Source organism: Pieris napi, chromosome 15 (assembly GCF_905475465.1).
Source record: "Pieris napi chromosome 15, ilPieNapi1.2, whole genome shotgun sequence".
Taxonomy (NCBI): domain Eukaryota; kingdom Metazoa; phylum Arthropoda; class Insecta; order Lepidoptera; family Pieridae; genus Pieris; species Pieris napi.
This window is the reverse complement of record NC_062248.1, coordinates 680,951-702,269: the sequence shown is the minus strand read 5'-3', so window position 1 is coordinate 702,269 and position 21,319 is coordinate 680,951. Positions and strand designations below refer to the sequence as shown.

General features: G+C 33.1%; 1 protein-coding gene across 12 annotated transcripts in view; it reads left to right on the top strand.

The window, feature by feature from the left end:
* LOC125056930 (uncharacterized protein ZK1073.1) overlaps positions 1-21,319 on the top strand; it is a 53,028-nt gene that overhangs the window by 13,349 nt on the left and 18,360 nt on the right. For 6 of the 12 annotated variants that reach the window (XM_047660298.1, XM_047660297.1, XM_047660296.1 and 3 more), the window contains 4 exons: positions 11,329-11,379; positions 13,224-13,247; positions 13,385-13,448; positions 14,121-14,238. In XM_047660298.1, the coding sequence (XP_047516254.1) occupies positions 11,329-11,379; positions 13,224-13,247; positions 13,385-13,448; positions 14,121-14,238 (257 nt within the window). Of the gene's footprint in view, positions 1-4,924; positions 5,059-11,328; positions 11,380-13,223; positions 13,248-13,384; positions 13,449-14,120; positions 14,239-21,319 lie in introns of those variants that run through there. The other 6 variants (XM_047660290.1, XM_047660299.1, XM_047660295.1 and 3 more) reach the window with 3 other exon arrangements.

The window sequence follows — 21,319 nt, the reverse complement described above, 5'->3', positions numbered from 1 at the left end:
TGTGCACCAATGGACTTTGTTTCTATGTGCGCAATAAATATTCGCTTGAACGGTGAAGGAAAACATCGTGAGGAAACCAACATGTCTTAGACCCAAAAAGTCGACGTCGTGTGTCAGCACAGGAGTCTGATCACCTACTTGGCTATTATATGCAGAAATGATCATGAAACAGATACAGAAATGTCAGGCCTAGGAATAAAAAGGTTCTAGCGTCGCTGATTTTATAATTCTTCACTTTTCGTACGGCTTGATCCTTTGGCGTTGCGTAGAGATGTGGGGTCTCTCTGCATCTTCTACCGCATTTACCATGGACAGTGTTCAGAGGAGTTGTTCGGTCTAATACCAGCAGCTGAGTTTCATTATCGGACGTCAAGGCAAAATACAAAATACCTTCCGTATCAACCCGACGTACGTCCACAACTGAGCGTTTTCTACGACAGTTTTTGCCGCGCACCACCGCTATGTGGAACTAGCTGCCCACTGAAGTATTTCGGAACCAATTCGAGTTAGGGTAGCAATTCTTGAAAGGTCGGCAACGCACTTGCGAGCCTTCTGTCATGTGAGTGTCCATGAAAAGTACAAAATTACCAAAACACCACTAATGGGTTGGTTGGTTAATGCCTGAAGGGCTACACCACAGTACAAAGAAATTCCTTATTGACTACAGACTTGTAAAATTTATTGAAAACATTACAACCAACGGAGAAAAAGACGTTTTTATATACATATATTTATATATATATATACATACATAATATTACATCTGTCTTAAATTTATGGAGCCAAGGTGTTTTTTAATATTTGAGGGCAAACTGTTAACAAATATTACAACATCTAAGAATAACGTTCGACTAGTGGTTTAGAGTCAACACTGAGGTTGTCGATTGAAAACCTGTCATAGAAATTATTCCTCTTGCAATTAAAAAGCTCGCAAAAAAAGCATTACATACATACATTAGACTCAAAAATTAATATGTGTCAAGGATTGTCTCTTTGCCCAGATACAGCAACCCTTGGCTGTATAATATAAAGAATTTTATTAACAAAAACATGAAGTATATAGTTAGCTATAGTTCTGTCGATTTCCATATATCTTTCTTCATATTACGAGCGAATTCCACGCAAAGAAAATCCACTGCAGAGCCAGTGTCTGACTCTAGTAGACAATCTGAAAATAAGACAAAATTCTTCATTTATATTTGTAGTTTTATTGATTTTTTTCTCAATGTAACATTAATACTTCAAAGACACACCCACAACATCATCTATTTAGAGAAACGACACAACTTTTATTAATACAAATCGCAGTTATTTTTAACTTAACTGTGTTTTGACATTGGCTTACATGTCGACTATATAAAAAAATATGTTGTTTTAATTATAAATTCTTAATTATTATTTTTACTATGTAGGTTAATAATATTGTCAATACGGTTTGTGTGTTGGAAAATAAATTTAACGCGGGAATATCTTAAATAAAATAACAAATTCATATACTAGATTTTTTGTCATGAATTTATATAACCAAATTTAACACTATATTTTAAACTTTCATATGTATTATTTTTTTATGACATATACTATTTGTATTTTATATAAACTGGTGGGTAGCTAAATAAATATACAGGTAAAAATATAACATATTACATGTAAGCCAAGTTTAATTCATATTATTGTAAGACTTTGTTCACGCTTGTAAGCGGAGATAATAATTTAATATGTGACCTGGTTCCAAGACTTTTTAACGATGTACTACGAAGGTCTTAGCAAACAGAATGAATATTATAAAAATGCTAAATATTCACTTTATTCTTTTACCATAATAGACCAGTGCAGATAGCCTTTAAAATAAATAAAAAGTGAAAAAAATTACAGTAGGATGAAACCCATTAGAAAAGCAGGGGAATATGATCAAAATGAAAGAAAAAATAAATTACGGTCGATCTGAGGTCGGGAAGGGGTAGGGGGGGAGTTTTTAGGGTAAAAAACGGTTTATCTCGATTTCCGGCAAAACTACAAGTCCTATCGAAGAAAGTTAAATGGCAAAGTAGGAGGTAATAAAAAGATCTAAAACTTTTGTATTCACACATTTTTCACATAACCTCACAATTTATGTGAAAAATTCAAAAAACCAAGTTTTTGGTTTTTTACTTTTATCTTTAACAAAACTATTTTGTTTTTAACGAAATTTGGTGAAAACTTACCTTTCTATGTCCCAAATACACTGTAATTTATTTGATTAAAAATATTTATTTGTTCACCTTATTTTGAATTAATATCGAAAAAACACCCTAATTTTCAATCGAAAATTCTGACGTCAAAATTTCAGCTTTTTTCAAAAAGTTGGTGTGCTTTCAGTTCGTTGAAATCTCTACTTTCCTATGGTAAAAAAATATTTATATATTACCATAGTAAATCTTCTCAGAAAACGCAAAAAATCGTATGCAGTAACGCCCAGACCTGTCATCCCCTTCCTTACTTCTCTATGAAATACGAAAATTTTAGCCCATCTAAAGGCTAAATTTTTTTTTTAGGTCACTCAGGTTATCTTAAAATAGTAATAAATAGGCATCTGATTATAGTTTAAAGAAGATTCATAGAGAAGTAGGAAAGCAGAAAGAAGTAGGAAAGTACACTTATGAACGTCAAAAAAGAAGTTAAATTAATTGTAAATTTACTACCAGTTCGCAAGTCAAGGGCGTAGAGTGGGTAAGAAGAACTGGCAAGAAACTTTCCGCCACTCTTTTTAATCGCAAAGTATTGAGTCATACAAATTTCAATTAGGCCTATTATAAAAGGCACAAGGAAAAAAATACTCTAGTTGCCCCTTCCAAAAGGTAGTTTCATATGGAGAAGAATCGACAAAAAACTCCATACTTAGGTACTCCTTTAAAATAGTTTTTTCAATATTTTGTATACATTGATTTGACAATTATATATGAGGATCATGTCCAAAAAACCGACTATACTAAAATAAAATAGGCGCATGGTGTTAAAAAAAAACAATGCAGCAGATAACTAAATTATTTACTCACATATTTACATATGTTGCAACTATATTTTACATTATTCTTTATAAAAAAGTTTACATTTACTAACATTAAGGCCGTCTCAAGCTTGTACAACGCATTGTTTTAGTGTAAATCGTCTGTTTGGGCTCCGCATGAAATTAAATACAGTCTTATGTTGGAGCGCATACTCGTTTTCTTTATTACATACTAAATAGGATCTATTCCTACTATCCCTTAAAGTACCCAACATTATTTGTCTTGGGGATGGTGGTCTACAATAAATTAGAAACAAGAATGGACCTACAGTTGGTCTTCTATCCACGTAAAGTCTTTTGAGCAACCCAAGTGTTCTCCAAGGTCAGAACCAGTCTGTTGCACAGGTCCCCGTTACCGCTGAGTTCACTGAATGTTGTCTCCTACATGACATATATATGTGGGCAGAGTGAGTTCTCAGTAGCGATAACGTGTATCTTATATATAAATCTACATTTGAATGATTTTTTTATATGCGTTTGGGTGGCGCCCTGGATTGTTTAGATTCACAAATCAGCCCGGCAGATGGCGCTGCAGTAGCTATCTAGATTATTTATCTATACAGCAAATAAACAGCTGGTATGTATATAAATATTCTGTGTTCGTTATTGAACTCCTAAACGGCTGGACAGATTTTGATGAAATTTTGTGTTCGAGTGGAGTCGAGAATGATTTACATAAGATATTTTTTGTATGTAAGACGTGTGTACAGGACACATTTTATATTTCATTATATTTTCTTTGGTTGTTTTCGACATTATCGTATTAATTTAGGAAAGTATTTTTTTTGTAAGTATTTTTTAAATAAATATTCAAAGACAAGGCAAACATTTACGAATATATAACTCTTTTCTAAGTGCACGTGCATGAACGAAATAACCGAAAATAAAAGCGAGCAGTTAAAAATTAATTTATAATTTTAAATACATGTTGTTTTAAAGCGACCTTCAAAATAACTTTAATCACACATAGATAATTTTTTGGTGCTACTTAAAATAATTTATTGAGGAAAAAAAATCTTTACAAAAACTCTCATACATTTATATTTTAAATTTTATATCATTCCTATAAATAGCAATTAGGTGCCAAAGTCCCGAGGGCATCACCAGATAAGATTAAAGTCTTCTTTAGTTTTCATTCACCTTTTTAGTGATAAATGGATGCCAAGTACAAGTAGCCTAGATAAGAAGGTCTTAGCAATTACCCATTCCCCTAATTGTGTATGATTGTATTGATCAGTTTCCGATGATTGTACTGTGATCTTTCTCAATAACAATTTTTTGTCGAGATTAATTAGCATTAAAAATTTAAATGGAGAATAAGGAAAATGTAATATGTGAGAAATAGAAAATCTGCTTAAATTTTAGTAATATATGTAAAATATACATTATTTACAATTGTCTTAACCTACATAGTAATAATTAAAACAGGCAGTGTACCTTTAAAGCTCGCAGCATTTCCTCGTGGTCTAAGATCCCGATATACAACGACCTTCACCGAGATGCTTATTTAATGAAACGTATTTTATATTTAATTTAATATCTCAATAAATATAATGCATATGGGTTGCCTAGCAAATTTCAGTCCAGAGTATGTTTAATTATACGAACAAATTGTACGAAATATAGGTAAACAATATGTACGAACAAACATTTTGTGTTTCTTTAAGTTAATACCAAATTATTATATTGACGAGACTCAATTAGAGTATCTTGTTGTGTCCCACTTGTTTGTCTCAGTAAGATTCCAGTGGGAGATTTGTGGAACTTGAACTCCATTATATATTCACCATAGCTTTTATAAAATAAGACTATACCATTGAACTGCTAATTTAGACGCTTAAGTATTTCTGTTTTGGATAAAGTTTTCAACGGGACAGGACGTTTAAACGATTCCCGATCTAGAATTGAAATATTTCTATATCTCGCTCCCAATTCCATTGCACCGGGAGCATTCTCGCCAAACGCTTGTGTTTTATTTAACCATGACGGAGACTGACGAGAAGTTAGTTCAGGTTAGTGTTGATATTTTTTAGATATAAGAAAGTATATATGTGGTATCAGTAAATACTTATACCTATAATAGTCCAGTCAGTCAAGACAATTAATTCATTATAATTCCAAAAGTTTTCAAATTTTGATGTAAGGTCGGGAGTGGTATTAAAACAAACTATAAAATTTTGCAACCTGCTCTGCGGTCCGGAACATTGTTAAAAATAAGTTTTGGTCGTGAAAAAAATTCCAAAAGTTCTGCAAACTTGGGGAAGTTTTCGATATAATATTTCATATCACGTATAAAATTTGCAACCAACCTAAGTGTACGGAACATTTTTTGTTATTAAAAATTAATGTTTTTCTTTATTAAACTGAAGGAAAACGTTCCAAAAGTTCTGCAAATTTGACAGATATATCGAAAATAAAATAAATAACAAAAAATGTTCCGTACACTTAGGTTGGTTGCAAATTTTATACGTGATATGAAATATTATATCGAAAACTTCCCCAAGTTTGCAGAACTTTTGGAATTTTTTTCACGACCATACAGCAAAAATTAATTTAATTGCAATTTTAACAATGTTCCGGACTGCGGACAAGGTTGCAAAATGAGATTTATTGTCGTCCCAATGTACCATTCACTTGACCGAAGTTTGAAAACTTTTGGAATTATTATCAAATTTTCGATTTCGAATGTCTATAATGACTGGTCTATAAGGAGTACGATAATATTTATGAGTGAATTTAATTTAAACCCTTTTTTAAATTTAGTAATCATATTCAAAATTTAAATTGGTGTATATTAATTGAAGCGATCATAGTTAAAAGGATTGTAATTTGTAAGTAAAAAAATAATTAAGTACTTATATAACTTTTTTCGACTAATAATTCAGTGTTAAGAGGATTGTCGTAATATACAAAAAATGGATATCATCAAGGTCATACGCATACGCATTTATATTATTAGATAATGTGTTTGTATAAATTTGATATCCTCAATTTATAGATTCAGGCAATAGAGGCATTGACAATTTTTTTGACTATTTTGACATGGACTTGGTCGGAAATATTTGTAACTATAGATACATACATATATTTCCTTCCAAAAACAACAAGAAACAACAATCTCTCAGTATATCTGAACAAACATATTGCATAGAACGAAACCGTCGAGAGGGAAGTATCACGCAAAAGATTGCTTCATCGAATAAACAATTAGAGATCGATCATTAGATATGAATCAATCCAAGATTTTATAATCTTAGATTAAGGATGCATTATCATTTTTTGGATGATAGACGGCAATTATAATTATCTAGATTGTTTGACATTAAACGATATTTTTCTGAGCCTATTTAAATAGGCTCTGAAAAATATTGAATTATTATTTCACATCAATATACCAGTAACTTATACTTCAAAATAAACTATACGTATAGTCTTTCGTGAGTAGCATAATATGTTCAAATGTTTGTAATGTTTTTTTCGGTTATTCGGGATAGAAGATATAAAATTATATATTTGTTTTTCCTATGATTTATATTACCCTGTATCGACAGTTCTCAATGGACCTTGAAGTAATCGAGACGCTCAGAACTGCAATTGATTACTGGGTGCCCTGATGTCGTGTCATATTAATTGACCCCCTTACGTAGATAAAATGCACGGTGTGGGTGAACTCCAATGCCAAGTGTACGTTTAGGAAGTAATTATTTCATTGTTAGTTATTTTTAAGCTTGTTTGTGTAGTCGACAGTGTTACTCTGAAGTTGTAACTAAATAGGAATGAGGGACACACACGCACAAAACCAACTCTTTAATTGCGAACTGCGGAATTGATTTCGGTGGGAGTCTTCCCTGGGACCTCCCATTGTTTAAAAAGAGAGCATACTCCTTCCTGAAGGGCCGGCAGCGCACCCACTGAAATGGCGTCCCATGTGATGGTTGTATCCTATAAACAAAATTGTTTCTAAAAAAATCATTGAGCGAGGAAAGCACCAGCTCTGTGGTCACCGGTACTATCTACCAGGCGCCAACTTATTTCTTTAATTAGCGTCTGTGCACTTGAAACCCACGGCCCCAAGAGTCTACTCCAAAGGGAACAAAATCAAAGTTGGAGGAAACAATCTTATGTTTGAGCCGTTTATATTTAATATACGTATTTATTATATATAAATAAACGTATATAATAAATTAAAAATACTTAATTCCATATCAAAGTTAATACATATATTTTTTTAAATTACAATTTTGATCTTGAATCTATGTTTTGTTATACATGTACTGTAAGTATCGAAAGTGTAAAATACAAAATGTATGTAGCGAAAAACATCAGCGGTCATAAATAATATAATGACGCAGAGTATTCGCTTTCATCAAAACAAAATGTGTTAGTAAACAATTCGACTACAGTTATAAATTTAACGATCGTTTGGGTTCAAAACTCAACTGTAAATACAAAAGAAACTTGTATCACCTGAAGATTCATCTATATGAATAAATAATAAGCCACTGGCGCTAGAACCAAATAATATTTTATTTATTAACAATTCGTTGCATTACAATATAAAAATTGAACATAATTAAATGAAAAGGAGAGCAACTAACGGCCTTATCGTTTTCGAGCGATCTCTTCCAGGCAACCACAGTGAGAATTTTTTTTTATTAAATTAGATAAGGTAGACAAAAGGTAAAGGTAGCAAAAATACATATTTAGAAAAAACTAAACAGGAACAAAAACACAAACTAAACTAATAAAGGATACATGAAAAATAAAAAGTAAAAAGTGTACATGAATCACGATAATTATAGATATAACCATACAACCTGTGTCGAACATAGATTTTTGATAAAAATCTTTGATCCTGCGAAAACAGAATTTGAAGAACATTTATCCAAACTATGATATATCTATAACTTCTGACAGTGCGCGCAAATAATGTACATATTATATGGAGGACCTAATACATATATTGTTCCGCGCCTTGATAATTGTTTACCCTCAAATCTCAAAACAACACCGGTATTTTGGTCAATTGCTTGGTTCCATAAATTTAAGAAAGATAGATGATAATTATATCTACTGTGTTTACTGTTTTCGTTTCGTTTAGTTTTTTGTTTTGATTGTATTTTTTAACTTTTTCTTAATGCTTTAGTTTGCAAAGTATTTAAAGAAATGTATACTGTGCTGTAGCCCTTCAGTCACCAATATTAATTCCCTTAGTTTTTGTGGTTCTTATACTTTTTTTTATCTGATGTTAAGTGATACAGCCGCCCATGGACACTCTCAATGCCAGAGGGCTCACGAGTGCGTTGCCTTCTTTATACTCTTAGTAATTGATAATGTTGAAGCATACGAAGATTTGACAGATTTATAATCTCGCAAAAAGTTAATGTAAAACTCATTACGTAATTTCAATAAATAATGAAATATTTAACAACGTTTATCGAATTCACGTTTTGTTTAAGGCCAATATTACAAATTGAAGCAGTGTTGAGTACTGGCTTCACCAGTCGACCCTCATCCCTAAGGTCGAAGGCTTGACCCCATGCTATGATTCAAAGTACCTGTTGTCTATGTGCACATGTAATACTCAATCGTACGGGAAACGAAAACATTGTTAGGAAATCAAGTTAAAAATCGACGACATTTGTCAGATAGATATAATAAAAATAACCAAAGAAACGTTTGCAATCTGAGGCCAAGATACAGGGTTGTAGCACCACTGTATTATCATTCATATTGTGAACGTTTTAAGGCATACCTTAACCCAGAGGTACACCATTGGGTTTTTGTGAGCCAGAAATATATATTAAACACTAAAAGAAAATTTCACTAAATCGTGAATCGTAAAAATAATCTAGGAACTCCCTTAGTTTACAATCATACTAATAAGGGAAAAAGATGTAATGACAATAAAGTACAAATAATAAAATGTCAATGTAAAATGATTAATTACTAATGTGTACTAACGTAATGAATTGCAAAGCAAAATAAGTATAATAAAATAGAGATCGCTATAGGTACTGAGAGGTAAAGTGCTTTTCCTTATCTATAAACCTAATATATTTTTGAAGTGAAACTTGGCGCATGAGGGTAAAATTTTTACGGAAAGTCACGAAGGTTTTTGTCGAATTTTTTTTATATAAAGATGTGCTAGCATAATATTGTGGTGCAATTATTCATACATGAACACCGATGCTGTTTTTAATACATATCAATATCATTATTATTTTATTAAGTAACTAAATTAGCATTTATTTTGTTGGTTTTGTACTTTTATAAGGGCATTCTGAAAAGGTGGGAGCTTGTAGTTTATTGTTTATTAGAATGCCAAATCATAAAATGACTGCTTCACGACTGATTTGAAAGCGACCGGCGATCCGAAAACCGCTGTGTGAGTTCGAAAAGTGAGTTACAGAATCGCAGGGCTGAACCAAGACTTTTTTGCTAAGACCCAGTTGAGTATTTTAGAAAATGTGGATATAAGTTAGCAATTATGATAATAATTAATTTGTTATATTATTTGGTAATTGTTACCATATTCATAGTGGTATTTCTATTTTTTTTCAAAAAATAATGAATCACGAATTTTGATCAAACTCTTATTTACTTGAATCCCCCCTCGTCGTTATTCAAACGCCCGTTGAACTGTTGATAATTTGAAATGTATGTGTCCGTTGAGTTTCAAAGTATCGGGAGTCGACTGTTGTATGTAAAACGGTGTTTTTATAACTGTTTTTGTGCTCAAAACAATCAGTAGATGACCTTTACATTGTTTACGACTGAAAACGCAACGCTTGCACCGCGTACGGAAATAGACGGAAAACAAACGAATTTTGTTTTACTGGAGAGAATATAAGAGACTGTTTTAAGAGATGCTGTTTTAAGCTCTGTTTTTGTTTAATATGAATATTATACAGCACTGTGTTAAGATCTCGTATACAACACAAGATGTTGTAAGTTTATAAACTTAATATTCGTATAAAATGTTAAATACAGGAAATCAATATGCTTTTGTTTAGTTCCGAAAACATTATAATGTAAAATTTTAATCAATGTTTTCCGTAGGTACGCCGGATAATGGGGGATAAATAATTTTAGAATTACTTATTAGAAGACGTTTGAGAACGCAGTAAGATACATTTGTCGACGATATTTGCTCGCTAGGTGAAGCAAAACATCTCAAGGAACTGCGCTGGACTCTCATCCAATACCTATAAAATAAAAAAATACGTTTATTATGGATTATAAGATACAGGTATCACTAAATTTGAATACGTAGACATCCCTGCTCATCGGCAAAGAAGACAGAGGGTGTAGGCCGAGAGAAAAAGCGGGCGTAAAAATCTCTCGGTACTCTTTTAAAATATTAAATCATCATACAAAATGACTATGGCAAACATAGAAGAAACCAGAAGGAGGGCGATACGGTCCACTTTTTATTTGTATTAAAAATATCTTATATAAAATTCTCGTGTCACAATGTTAGTTACCATACTCCTCCGAAACGGCTAGACCGATTTTTATCAGTAGGTAGAATCGGCTACTATCTATTTTTCATACCCCTAAGTGATAAGGGTTGTCCACCCCTAACATTTTATTTTTCTATTTTGGACGAAATTTTAATTTTTTTATAATGTGCCATTGAAAAATAAATACAACCCAAAATTTTCACCCCTCTACCCCTATTTTTTATTATAGTAGATAGTTATTTTTATTGAACTAAAAAATGTTTCCTAGAATATTATTACCTATATTATGGCAAGGCAAAACAACGTTTGCCGGGTCAGCTAGTATTAATATATAATGACCCCATTTTCAGTGATGATAAACAATCAAGGTTGCTACATCAGCGTTACGAATATTAAGAGAGCATCGAAATTGCATACAAAAACGGCGCTGACACGTTTTAAATCTAAGAATCTTTATTAATAATTAAATTTTTCTATTTTATTTATGTCTTGATTATATAGACTGAGCGTTTATTTTAAACAGTATACAAGCCGTAAAACGTAATGGGGTTAGGCTAGCAAACTTCCGACAACTCAATTTGCTTTTGAGTGGCTATTTATAATAGCGTATTGCTGTATTTGTTAGTTCAATAATGTTGGATAAATTCGAATGATTAAAACCGACACAAATTATTTATTTTTACATATCGAAATTTAAATATATGTTTGTTTTTATTAATGCTTTATGATATCATATTTGTCCTCAAAGATGAATTTATATTTCATAATAATGGTCTTATTTTAAAACAATCTTATATTTTGTATTGTTTGTTTCAGAAATATGTTGTCAGTACAGACCGGAGTGGAGATATTCATGTTCACGTTCAGGTATTTATTTAGTCTATTTATGAAAGTATATACACACTGTCATTATACATGAGCACATGAGCGTAATGCAATAAAATTCCTTACAAAAAGAGATACATATATATGTATATATTTATTACTACAATTACAAATTCTTATACTGGATATATAATGTCGCTACTATAAACTCTATTTGAAGATATAGTTACCTGAGACTTGTTAACTGCGTTATTACGGCGTACAATCTTCATTAGATTTTTGCTTTCATAATAATCTCTTATGAATATTTGGGTGACATGTTCAGAGACTTGTGTCACACCAAAACCTCACGAGCGCGATCGCAGGTATAACGAGAGAGAGACGGACCGATCTCCCGTCTCATCTCGAGCGCTGCCAGTCATTCCGTGAATGTATGAAGAAAAATGTATATCATAGTCGAATAAGTAAACTTGTCATTTTACACCCGAAATTTATCATCAATAGTGTGAATAAAACGATAGATGTAATTTAAAATTTGAAAAAATTGTTATCTTCATTAATTCCTTACTTCGCAAAAACTTATATCACCAATAAGACGTTATCACGTAAACATCTCGATCGTAAACCTACTTTACAAACAACCAATATTTTTTTTATAATAAATACTTCATTTTAAATAATGATTGTGATTGGTCTAACGCAGGATGAAATATGTCTGTGAAGAGACTAGACGTGTAGTTGACCAATCACAACCAACCGAAAGAATCGCGCGTCTGTCACTTTTGACAAATGATAATCGAACGTGCAACGCTTAATTAATGAGTTTGTCTTTCGTTTAGCATTCTAAGGAGGGTTTTAGGAATAAAACGACAAAAAAATAAACGTTTTAAAAATATGTAAACAAGAATTGCAACAAATTTACTACGCTATGTGATGGCGAGTGATATCGGAAGGAAAACATCTTACACAATAAAAATTTTAATGCCTAGTTTCCACGAAACAGACAACGTTTATTTAAGAAACCAACAATATGGTACTTGTTTAATTAAGTGATCATAATTTGTAGGCTTTTAAATAACAGCACACAATAAAAAGATTTTTGTACAGGAGTTTTGAATGCTAATTTAAGTCACCTCTCTTAAATAGGGTCTATTGACCAGAGCTGACAGTTAAGGATGATTCACGCTACACCGTGTCTCGACCGGGCCGTGCCCTGGCCTGGGCACGGCGTTGTATTGTCGTTGGGTATTGTTTCCCGGCTCCGGCACGGTCCGGCCCCGGCACGTCGTAACATGAACGTAGGCGCCCGGGTACCCGCAGAGCAGTCAACGTCAAATCTTAGTGAGGTTAAATTTTTTTTTGTTTTTTTTTTGACAAAAACATATATAGTCGTCCAAACACGTACGTGCGTACACCCAAACAGCCCGGTGTAACATGAACCACTGTCCCGGCCGGCGCACGGTGGACGTGTCCCGGCCGAGGCCCGGCCCGGTCGCGACACGGTGTACCGTGAATCATCCTTTAATAGTTTTAAAAATCTTAACACTATTAATTTAAAAATGACTTTATAAAGGTCCGGTCACATGGTTCCAACGGTTGTTCTAGATTTCCGTTTTGTAATAATTGGCTGAATATGAGTTGCTAACAAAGTTACCAATCCAACAGTTCGTTCAATGGTTCAAATCCACTTTTAATGTATCTCTTTTAATATCTTTATCGGTGATGTAGCAAGTGGTGGTATGTGGTACAAGCAATAGTTTGTTTGTTAAGTTTGAGTTGAATTTTTATTAAAATTTCGGTGTAAGACCGCAGGCTGTAGTTTGAGTTTGAGCCAAGCAAATACATTTTTGTTTATAATAATAACGCTTTATTTTACGCTACCAAAGGGAATTATTCCAGCTCATAGTCCAGTGAGTATTTGTTATAATTGTATAAACAACTTTGTTAATGTTAAATTAATAATAATAAACATATGACTGAGATATATAATTAAATATTTATTACATATTGATAATACATTACATTATATTCGTTAATTACTTTTCAGGGTGACTTGAGCCAGCAAGATAAAAGATGTGTTTTCCTCACAGTTCATGACCTTGGGACGAATCGTAAGTTATATCTATTGCTAGCGACCTTCCCCGGATTCGTATCAACAATTAGATGCAGCGGGATAATCCCAATAATTTATTTAACTATTTAAAAAATTCGATTCTGCAAGCATACAAAACATATTTAAAACAACAAAAGAATCGATTTTTAAATAATATATCGCTTATATACAAAGAAAGTGGTATATTTAGATTAATTAATTATAAAAACACGCACAATCAGCCATATAAAAATAGGCATGCAAATGTCATATTAAATATCACAGTGAATATAATTGCTATCAAAACTTATGGTCTAATAAAAACACCTTTAAAAATAATCACCTTCCCTTTGAAAGCATTACGACTCATTGGTATAGTGGTTAGTACCCCTGACTGCGAATCCATGGGTCCCGGGTTCGATCCCCGGCTGAGGCGAACATCGATGTGATGAGCATTTGGTGTTGTTCTTAGGTCTTGGGTGTTTAAATATGTATTTATATGTATATCTATCTATAATATGTATGTATATCCGTTGCCTAGTACCCATAACACAAGCTTCACCAGCTTTGCATGGGACTAGGTGAATTGGTGTGAATTGTCTTTAAAAAAAAAAAAAATTACGGCAGTGATCTATAATTTCTAGGAAGGTGATAAAATAGTTTGATAGCCATTTAATATGTAATGTTCCAGATACATCGATGGTTGACTTCGTGAATTGTCCAGCTATGACGGAAATAAAGGAGCGATCGTGTTTTATTCACGTTGATGTTCCGGGGCATGAAGAAAACTCACCAGACCTACCGGAATCGTAAGCAGAAGTTAAATTTATGTTTTTAATTGTTATTAATTGAGAGATGAGTTATGAATCATCGACTACCAGTCACTTTTCGAGCGGCTTGATCCCTTGGCGTTGCGTCTCTACGCACGCACAATTCTATGTGGGGTCTCTCTGCATCTTCTACCGCATTTACCATGGAGAATGTTCAGAGGAGTTGTTTCGACCAATACCTGCAGCTGAGTTTTATCATCGGCCGTCAAGGCAAAATACAAAAACCATCCGTATCACCTCGACGTCCGTCGTTCCACAACTGAGCGTTTCTTAAGGCAGTTTTTTCCGCGCACCATCACTATGTGGAACCAGGAGAACACTGAAGTATTTCCGAACCAATTCCACTTAGGGTCCTTCAATAAAGAGCGTACCAATTCTTATAAGGCCGGCAACGCACTTGCGAGCCTTCTGGCAATGTGGGTGTCCATGAGCGTGATCACTTAACATCAGATGAGTCTCCTGCCCTTTTGCCTCTTATTACATAAAAAAAGTGCGTGCGTACAAAGTACACATGTCAGACGTGAAACTTCTTAGGAAAACAATTTTTTAAGTCTTGTTTATTAAGTTTTTATATATATATATATATAAGACAATAGTCTGTATTTCAATAGCAAGCAAGAGGCTAAATAAAACTTCTATTTGTTTCTCTGTAAATAAAGAATGCAATTTTATTTATCGAGTGGGTTACACACTGATACAATCCTTACAAGACTAACACAATCTTACCTGTAAATAAAGAAACGACAATAAAAGTTCATTGTTATCACCTCTCGATGTTAAGCTATAACTAAGTATTAAAATAATTTACAAATAAAATTAAAATGCAATTCAACAATCTCAGCATATTTGCTCTTTACATTTTTGACAATGTCAGCTAGCTTGACGTGACACGACGCGGCTCACTCACGAACTAGCAGTGCGCGCGAATATTCAAATTAAAGAGATCATTCTCTTTACATCTCCCTCCTCCAGGATGAGAATTGCTCCAGTAATTCTCATGGTAGCCGTACATATTATTCAGCGTTATCAATCATTTATTCCACTGTCCATTCGAATAAGTTTTGTTATATGGTATAAGCTTGTATTAGTTTTTGTTCTGCCTGTGTTTATTTTGTATATTGTATTCGATATTTTGTCTGTTATTTCAAATGGGCCGAATCTTAAATTGTCCATTTTCTTCCTATTTAATTTGTTTCCGTTTTCAACATATACCAGTTCTCCTATGTTGAATTCCCATTGTGTTCTGCCTTTATCAAATAATTTCTTATTATATGCATGTGATCTAATTGATCTTTCAAGTGCTTGTTGTCTATTTTGAACCCATGTTTCTGTATCTAATGGTTGTCGTAGTTCTTGTGGCAAAATACTGGTGACTTTTCCTTCTAATAGATATACTGGTGCAAAGCCTGTCACTGTGTGCTCGGTTTCATTATACTTATCTATACATTCTCTTGCAATTGACGTCCAGGATTTCTTTTCATTCTTCTGATTTATTCTGCACCTCATTTTGTTAACCAGTGTTTGGTTCAATCTTTCGTTGAGTCCGTTTGAAAATGGTGTATCTACCGCAGTAAATATTAGTTTTACATCATTATCTGTCAAAAATTCTTTGAATTCTTTTGAATTTAATCCTGGATACTGATCTGCTAGTAATATCTCAATGTTTTCCGTCTCCAGAACTTTTTTTACTAACTTGATGAAATCTGAAGCATTTTGCGTTTTTGATGTCAGAATGAACGCAAATCTTGTAAAATGATCAACTAACAAATGTAGGTATTTCTTTGTTGATCTTTGTCCTCCAAAACCACCAATGGTATCTATCGACATTATCTGAAATGGTTTTTCGGCTGGTCCCAGATGTGACATTAATCCGTATTTATCCTGGCCTCTCGATTTATTTTTTATACAGGTTTCACAATTTTTGCATATTCTTTTAATGTTTCTCGTTAAATTCTTTGCTGTATAATAAGGACTGATTTTATTTATCATTTGGTTGATCCCTAAATGACACCATTCGGTGTGTGTTTCCTTTATTAATTTCACACTCGCTTCTTCAGATAATATAACTTTTTCTCTGTTTCGATATTTTTTGTATAGTATCCCATTTCTTTCGATTATTTTGGTTTTCTTTTCCTTTATTTTCTCGTTTTTCTGCTGATCTGCCTTAATATCATCTATTGTTATCAGATTCACCATTTTTAAAATTTCTTCATCATTATCATTATCTTCCAATACTGGGTTTCTACTGAGACTGTCTGCTTCCGTATTATTCTTCCCCGGAATATATTTGATGTTGAAGTCATATTGTGACAAATAAAAAGTTAATTCACCAAGTTCATCGTCTGTTCTAGCCTTTATGTTGAGGTTTTCTAGTGGTTTGTGATCCGAAAAAACGGTGAACTTTCTTCCAATCAACCAATATTGCCAGTATTTGATAGCTTCTTTTATTGCCAAGCATTCAAGGTATATTGCCTTCTTTCTTTTTTGTGAATCATTGAGTTTTTTTGAAAAATAACCAACTGGTTTTTCTTTACCATTTTTTTGAATCTGTTTTAATATTGCACCTATACCATTCAACGAGGCATCTGTGTAAATTGTAATAGGCAGGTCTTTATCAAATATTTCCGGTTGTGAGCATAATATATTTTTTATATTAGAAAAAGTTTCTTCACATTCTTCTGACCATATAAACTGGGCATCTTTCCTCAATAATTTATGTAGTGGATCCAATAATATCGAACTATTTGGTATGTATTCGTGGTAAAAGTTAATCTTTCCCAGAAACTGTCTAATATTCTTTCGGGTTTTGGGTGTTGGGAAATTTCTTATTGAAATAATGTTATCTTTGAGCGGTTTTACCGTATTATTTCCTATTATATGTCCTAGGTATTTCACTGATGTTGCTGCAAATGTGCATTTTTTAAATTTTAATCTGAATCCTTCTTTTATTATTGCTTTGAGTACTTTTTCTATGTGATCTATATGTTCTTCAAACGATTGTGAAAATATTAAGATATCATCAATGTAATTTTCTGTGAAGTCTTTCAAGTTATTATTTCTTAATATATTTGATAAAATTCTCTGGAAAATGGCAGGTGATGTTTTCAATCCAAATGGTAGGCAAGTCCATTGATAATGTCCATCCTGTGTGACAAATCCTGTCTTTTGTCTGTCCTCAATACGTAGTGGTATAGACCAAAACGCGGAATTTATGTCCAGTGTGGTAAAATATTTACAATTTCTTGCTTTAACAATCAAGTCGCTTATCAATGGAAATGGTTGTGCTTGTGGTATGACTATCTTGTTTAGTTCACGAAAATCAATACAGAGTCTCGATTTTGTGTTTTCGTCTCTTTTAAATGCCAAGGTAACTGGTGCTGCGAATGGGCTGTATGATTCCTCAATTAAGTTATTTTTTAGTAAATTACCCACCTGTTTTTCTATTTCTATTTTGTCTTCTAATGTGCAACGATATGGTCTTTTGCTACAGTACTTGTCCACCATTAAGTCTATCCGGGCTTCATAATCTGTTACTGTACCTACATCATATTTGTCTTTGGCAAATATAGTATTATAATTCTCTATTAAATTGTGTATTCGGGACTTTTTGATATTGTCCAAGTGATGTAGATTTGTTATGAAGTCATTTTTATTCACATGCTCATTAAAATTGACTTTAATTTCCTCTATCTCTTCAAATGCATTCATAGTATTTATCTCCCTCTTTGTCTTTTGTAAAATTTTTAAATCTTCATTTTGAGCTAATTTAAATTTTTTTATCATATCTAGTCCTATAATGAAATCTTCAAAATCCAGTTTGTCTACAATAAAAACATCAACATATTCTTCTATATCAAAAATCTTTACTTTTATTCTTATTAAACCTTTTGTGTATGTCACACCATTGACAGTTCTTAATAATATTCTATTTGTATCCACAGAATCATTCTGTGTTCTAACTAACCTTTTGTTTATCAGAGACACTTGTGAGCCTGAATCATATACTCCATTTATTTGTATTTTGTCTTCTAATAACATATTTATTTTTATCAATGGTGTGATTACTCGTTTTTTGTCTCTTCGCTTAGATTTACTTCTATAACCGAATTACTTCCAATCCTTTTGTTATCTGCCCCTTCTTTTTTAAACCAACAAGACTGTTCTGGGTGGTATCGATTACCCTTATTTAAATACTGACAGGTTTTGCATGGTTTTTTTCCTAAACTGTATTTCTTATTGTCATCTTTTTCTTCCTTTTTTATTTTGAAGTTTTTATTATTTACCAAACTTTCACATTTACTTATTTCATGAAGCAATCTTGTTGAGGTTTCACACTTTTCAGGATCAATTCTGTTTCTAATAAATTCAGGTAAGCCGGCTGCTATAAGTGTGACCAGACTTTTCCCGCCAATATTTTCATCCATATCTAATAATAACTTTTCTTTTCTAATGGCGTATTCCATCGGTGATCCTTCTTTATATTTGTAAAATATGGCATACATTCCCGAACTCCATCCTTTATCGGCAAATGTGTCCAAAAATTTATTTTTCCACTCGGACCATCCAGCCTCGATTTTCAAAGTCTTCAATGTTGCCGAGTGCCAATCTGCACATGTTTTGTCCAAAAATAATCTTAATATTTCTACCTTTGTTGTATCTTCCTCAATCTCAAATCGTTTACATTCATTCTCGAATATTTCTATCCATTGTTTCGCATTTGAGAATTTACATACAAATTTCTCAATCATGAATCTTTCTGATATATTTTTCAAATTTAGTAGACCCTTTTTCTTCTGTGTGGATTCTACAATATCTGTTTGTTTTTTTTCTTCTTTTAAATATAGGTCGTTAAACATTAAATTATTATCTTCATCAAAATAGGCTTGAATCATTTCTTCTGTACATGTCATCCATATTGTTCTTTCTTGACCTCTTTGATTTAAACTTTTTCTCACTCTTTTGTAGGTTTCTGTTTTTGTTAATGCTATGTGACGACTCGCGTATTTATCAGTCTCAGACAGTGTATACTTTTTGTCATCTTCTGTTGTAATTGAGGTTATGGCAATTACACTCGTCTTATTGTCAGTTTGTGATGCTTCAAGCTTAAATGCAAACTGCAATTTTTGTGCCATTATAAACAAGTATTGTCGTTTTATAAGACAATAGTCTGTATTTCAATAGCAAGCAAGAGGCTAAATAAAACTTCTATTTGTTTCTCTGTAAATAAAGAATGCAATTTTATTTATCGAGTGGGTTACACACTGATACAATCCTTACAAGACTAACACAATCTTACCTGTAAATAAAGAAACGACAATAAAAGTTCATTGTTATCACCTCTCGATGTTAAGCTATAACTAAGTATTAAAATAATTTACAAATAAAATTAAAATGCAATTCAACAATCTCAGCATATTTGCTCTTTACATTTTTGACAATGTCAGCTAGCTTGACGTGACACGACGCGGCTCACTCACGAACTAGCAGTGCGCGCGAATATTCAAATTAAAGAGATCATTCTCTTTACATATATATATACAAATCTAAAACTAGATTTCCGAAACTCCCTCTAAGAAGGGAAAAAGGGAAGATATGTTAGGAATTTAATGAATTTAATTGTAATTCAAATACAGTAGAACCTCTATAAGTCGAACATCAAGGGAGACGCCAAAAAATTCGAGTTATAGAGTTTTCAACTTATGGAGGATTTCGACTTAGACGGATTTTGATTCGACATAAAGAGTTTGAGGTTTATTCTTATAAATTTTGATAGATTCTTAAAAATTGATGTGTGTTGCAGTAGAACCAAACTACTTCTGACAGTATTTAAGTCGAAAACAAATGACTGGCTTAGCTAAATTTCAAAGGGAATCAAAATTGAACACCTGACACAAAGCAAGCAAACACGTGTTTCCATGAGTCATAAATTTATTATTGTATACTGTTAAAATGTTTTCTAAGAAACAATAGTGTACTCACATTGTCGGCAAGTTCTTAAAGTCGGTAACTTATTTTTGTTCGAACAATAGAGATAATAAATTCCAAATGATCAAGTTGTAAAGGTTGTAAAATAAAACGTTCCTATGTTCGAGATACAGAGGTCAAATTTAATTTTTCGAGTTATAGAGTGAAAATATGTACCAAAATGGCTTGGAGGGACTCGGTGATTATTTCGATTAACAGAGGGTCAAGATTTCAAGTAATGGAGGTTTTGGTGTTTTAAGGGAAGGGAACAAAACATTTTTTCGAGATTCGGAGGTTTTTGACTTATCGAGGTTCGACTTAACGAGGTTCTACTGATTAAAAGTCTTTAAAATTAATACAAATTATATTTTTATTTATTTATATTTTCGATAGTAAAAACACGTTCCATTTTAATTTATAATTTGTCATTTGAGATTTCGATCAATTGTTTTGCATAAAATATAAAATACTTGTTGATGCCAACCCCCACGACACCTCAGAGACTCAGGCCTGCACAGGATTATACGTTTAGATGTTCGTTTGAGAACACCCGTGCAGTAACCAAAGTACCTCGGTGCGGCTTTGAATACCGGTGGGGTTTGACTTCGTACGTACTACTGTTCTAGCCAATCCCGACGTCGCCTCAGAGACTCGGGCCTGCACGGGATTAGACGTTTAGATGTTCGTTTGAGAACGCCCGTGCAGTAACCAAAGTAACCTCGGCGCGGCTTTGAATACCGGTGGGGTTTGACTTCGTACGTACTACTATCGTAGCCAATCCCGACGTCGCCTCAGAGACTCGGTCCTGCACGGGATTAGACGTATAGATGTTCGTTTGAGAACACCCGTGCAGTAACCAAAGTAACCTCGGCGCGGCTTTGAATACCGGTGGGGTTTGACTACGTACGTTTTGTCAAGACGGTTCGACGTATCGCTGGCACCGCCTCAACCCACGCACCCCTGCTAGTGCGTAATTGTAGGATGTTGTCTTGAAATGAAACTGCGCCTTGTTCTTGTTTCTTGCTTCACCGATTATTCTTGGGTCCCAGTTCGTTGCGGAGGAAAAAGAGGATTTTGCGTAAATCTCGCCGAGCTT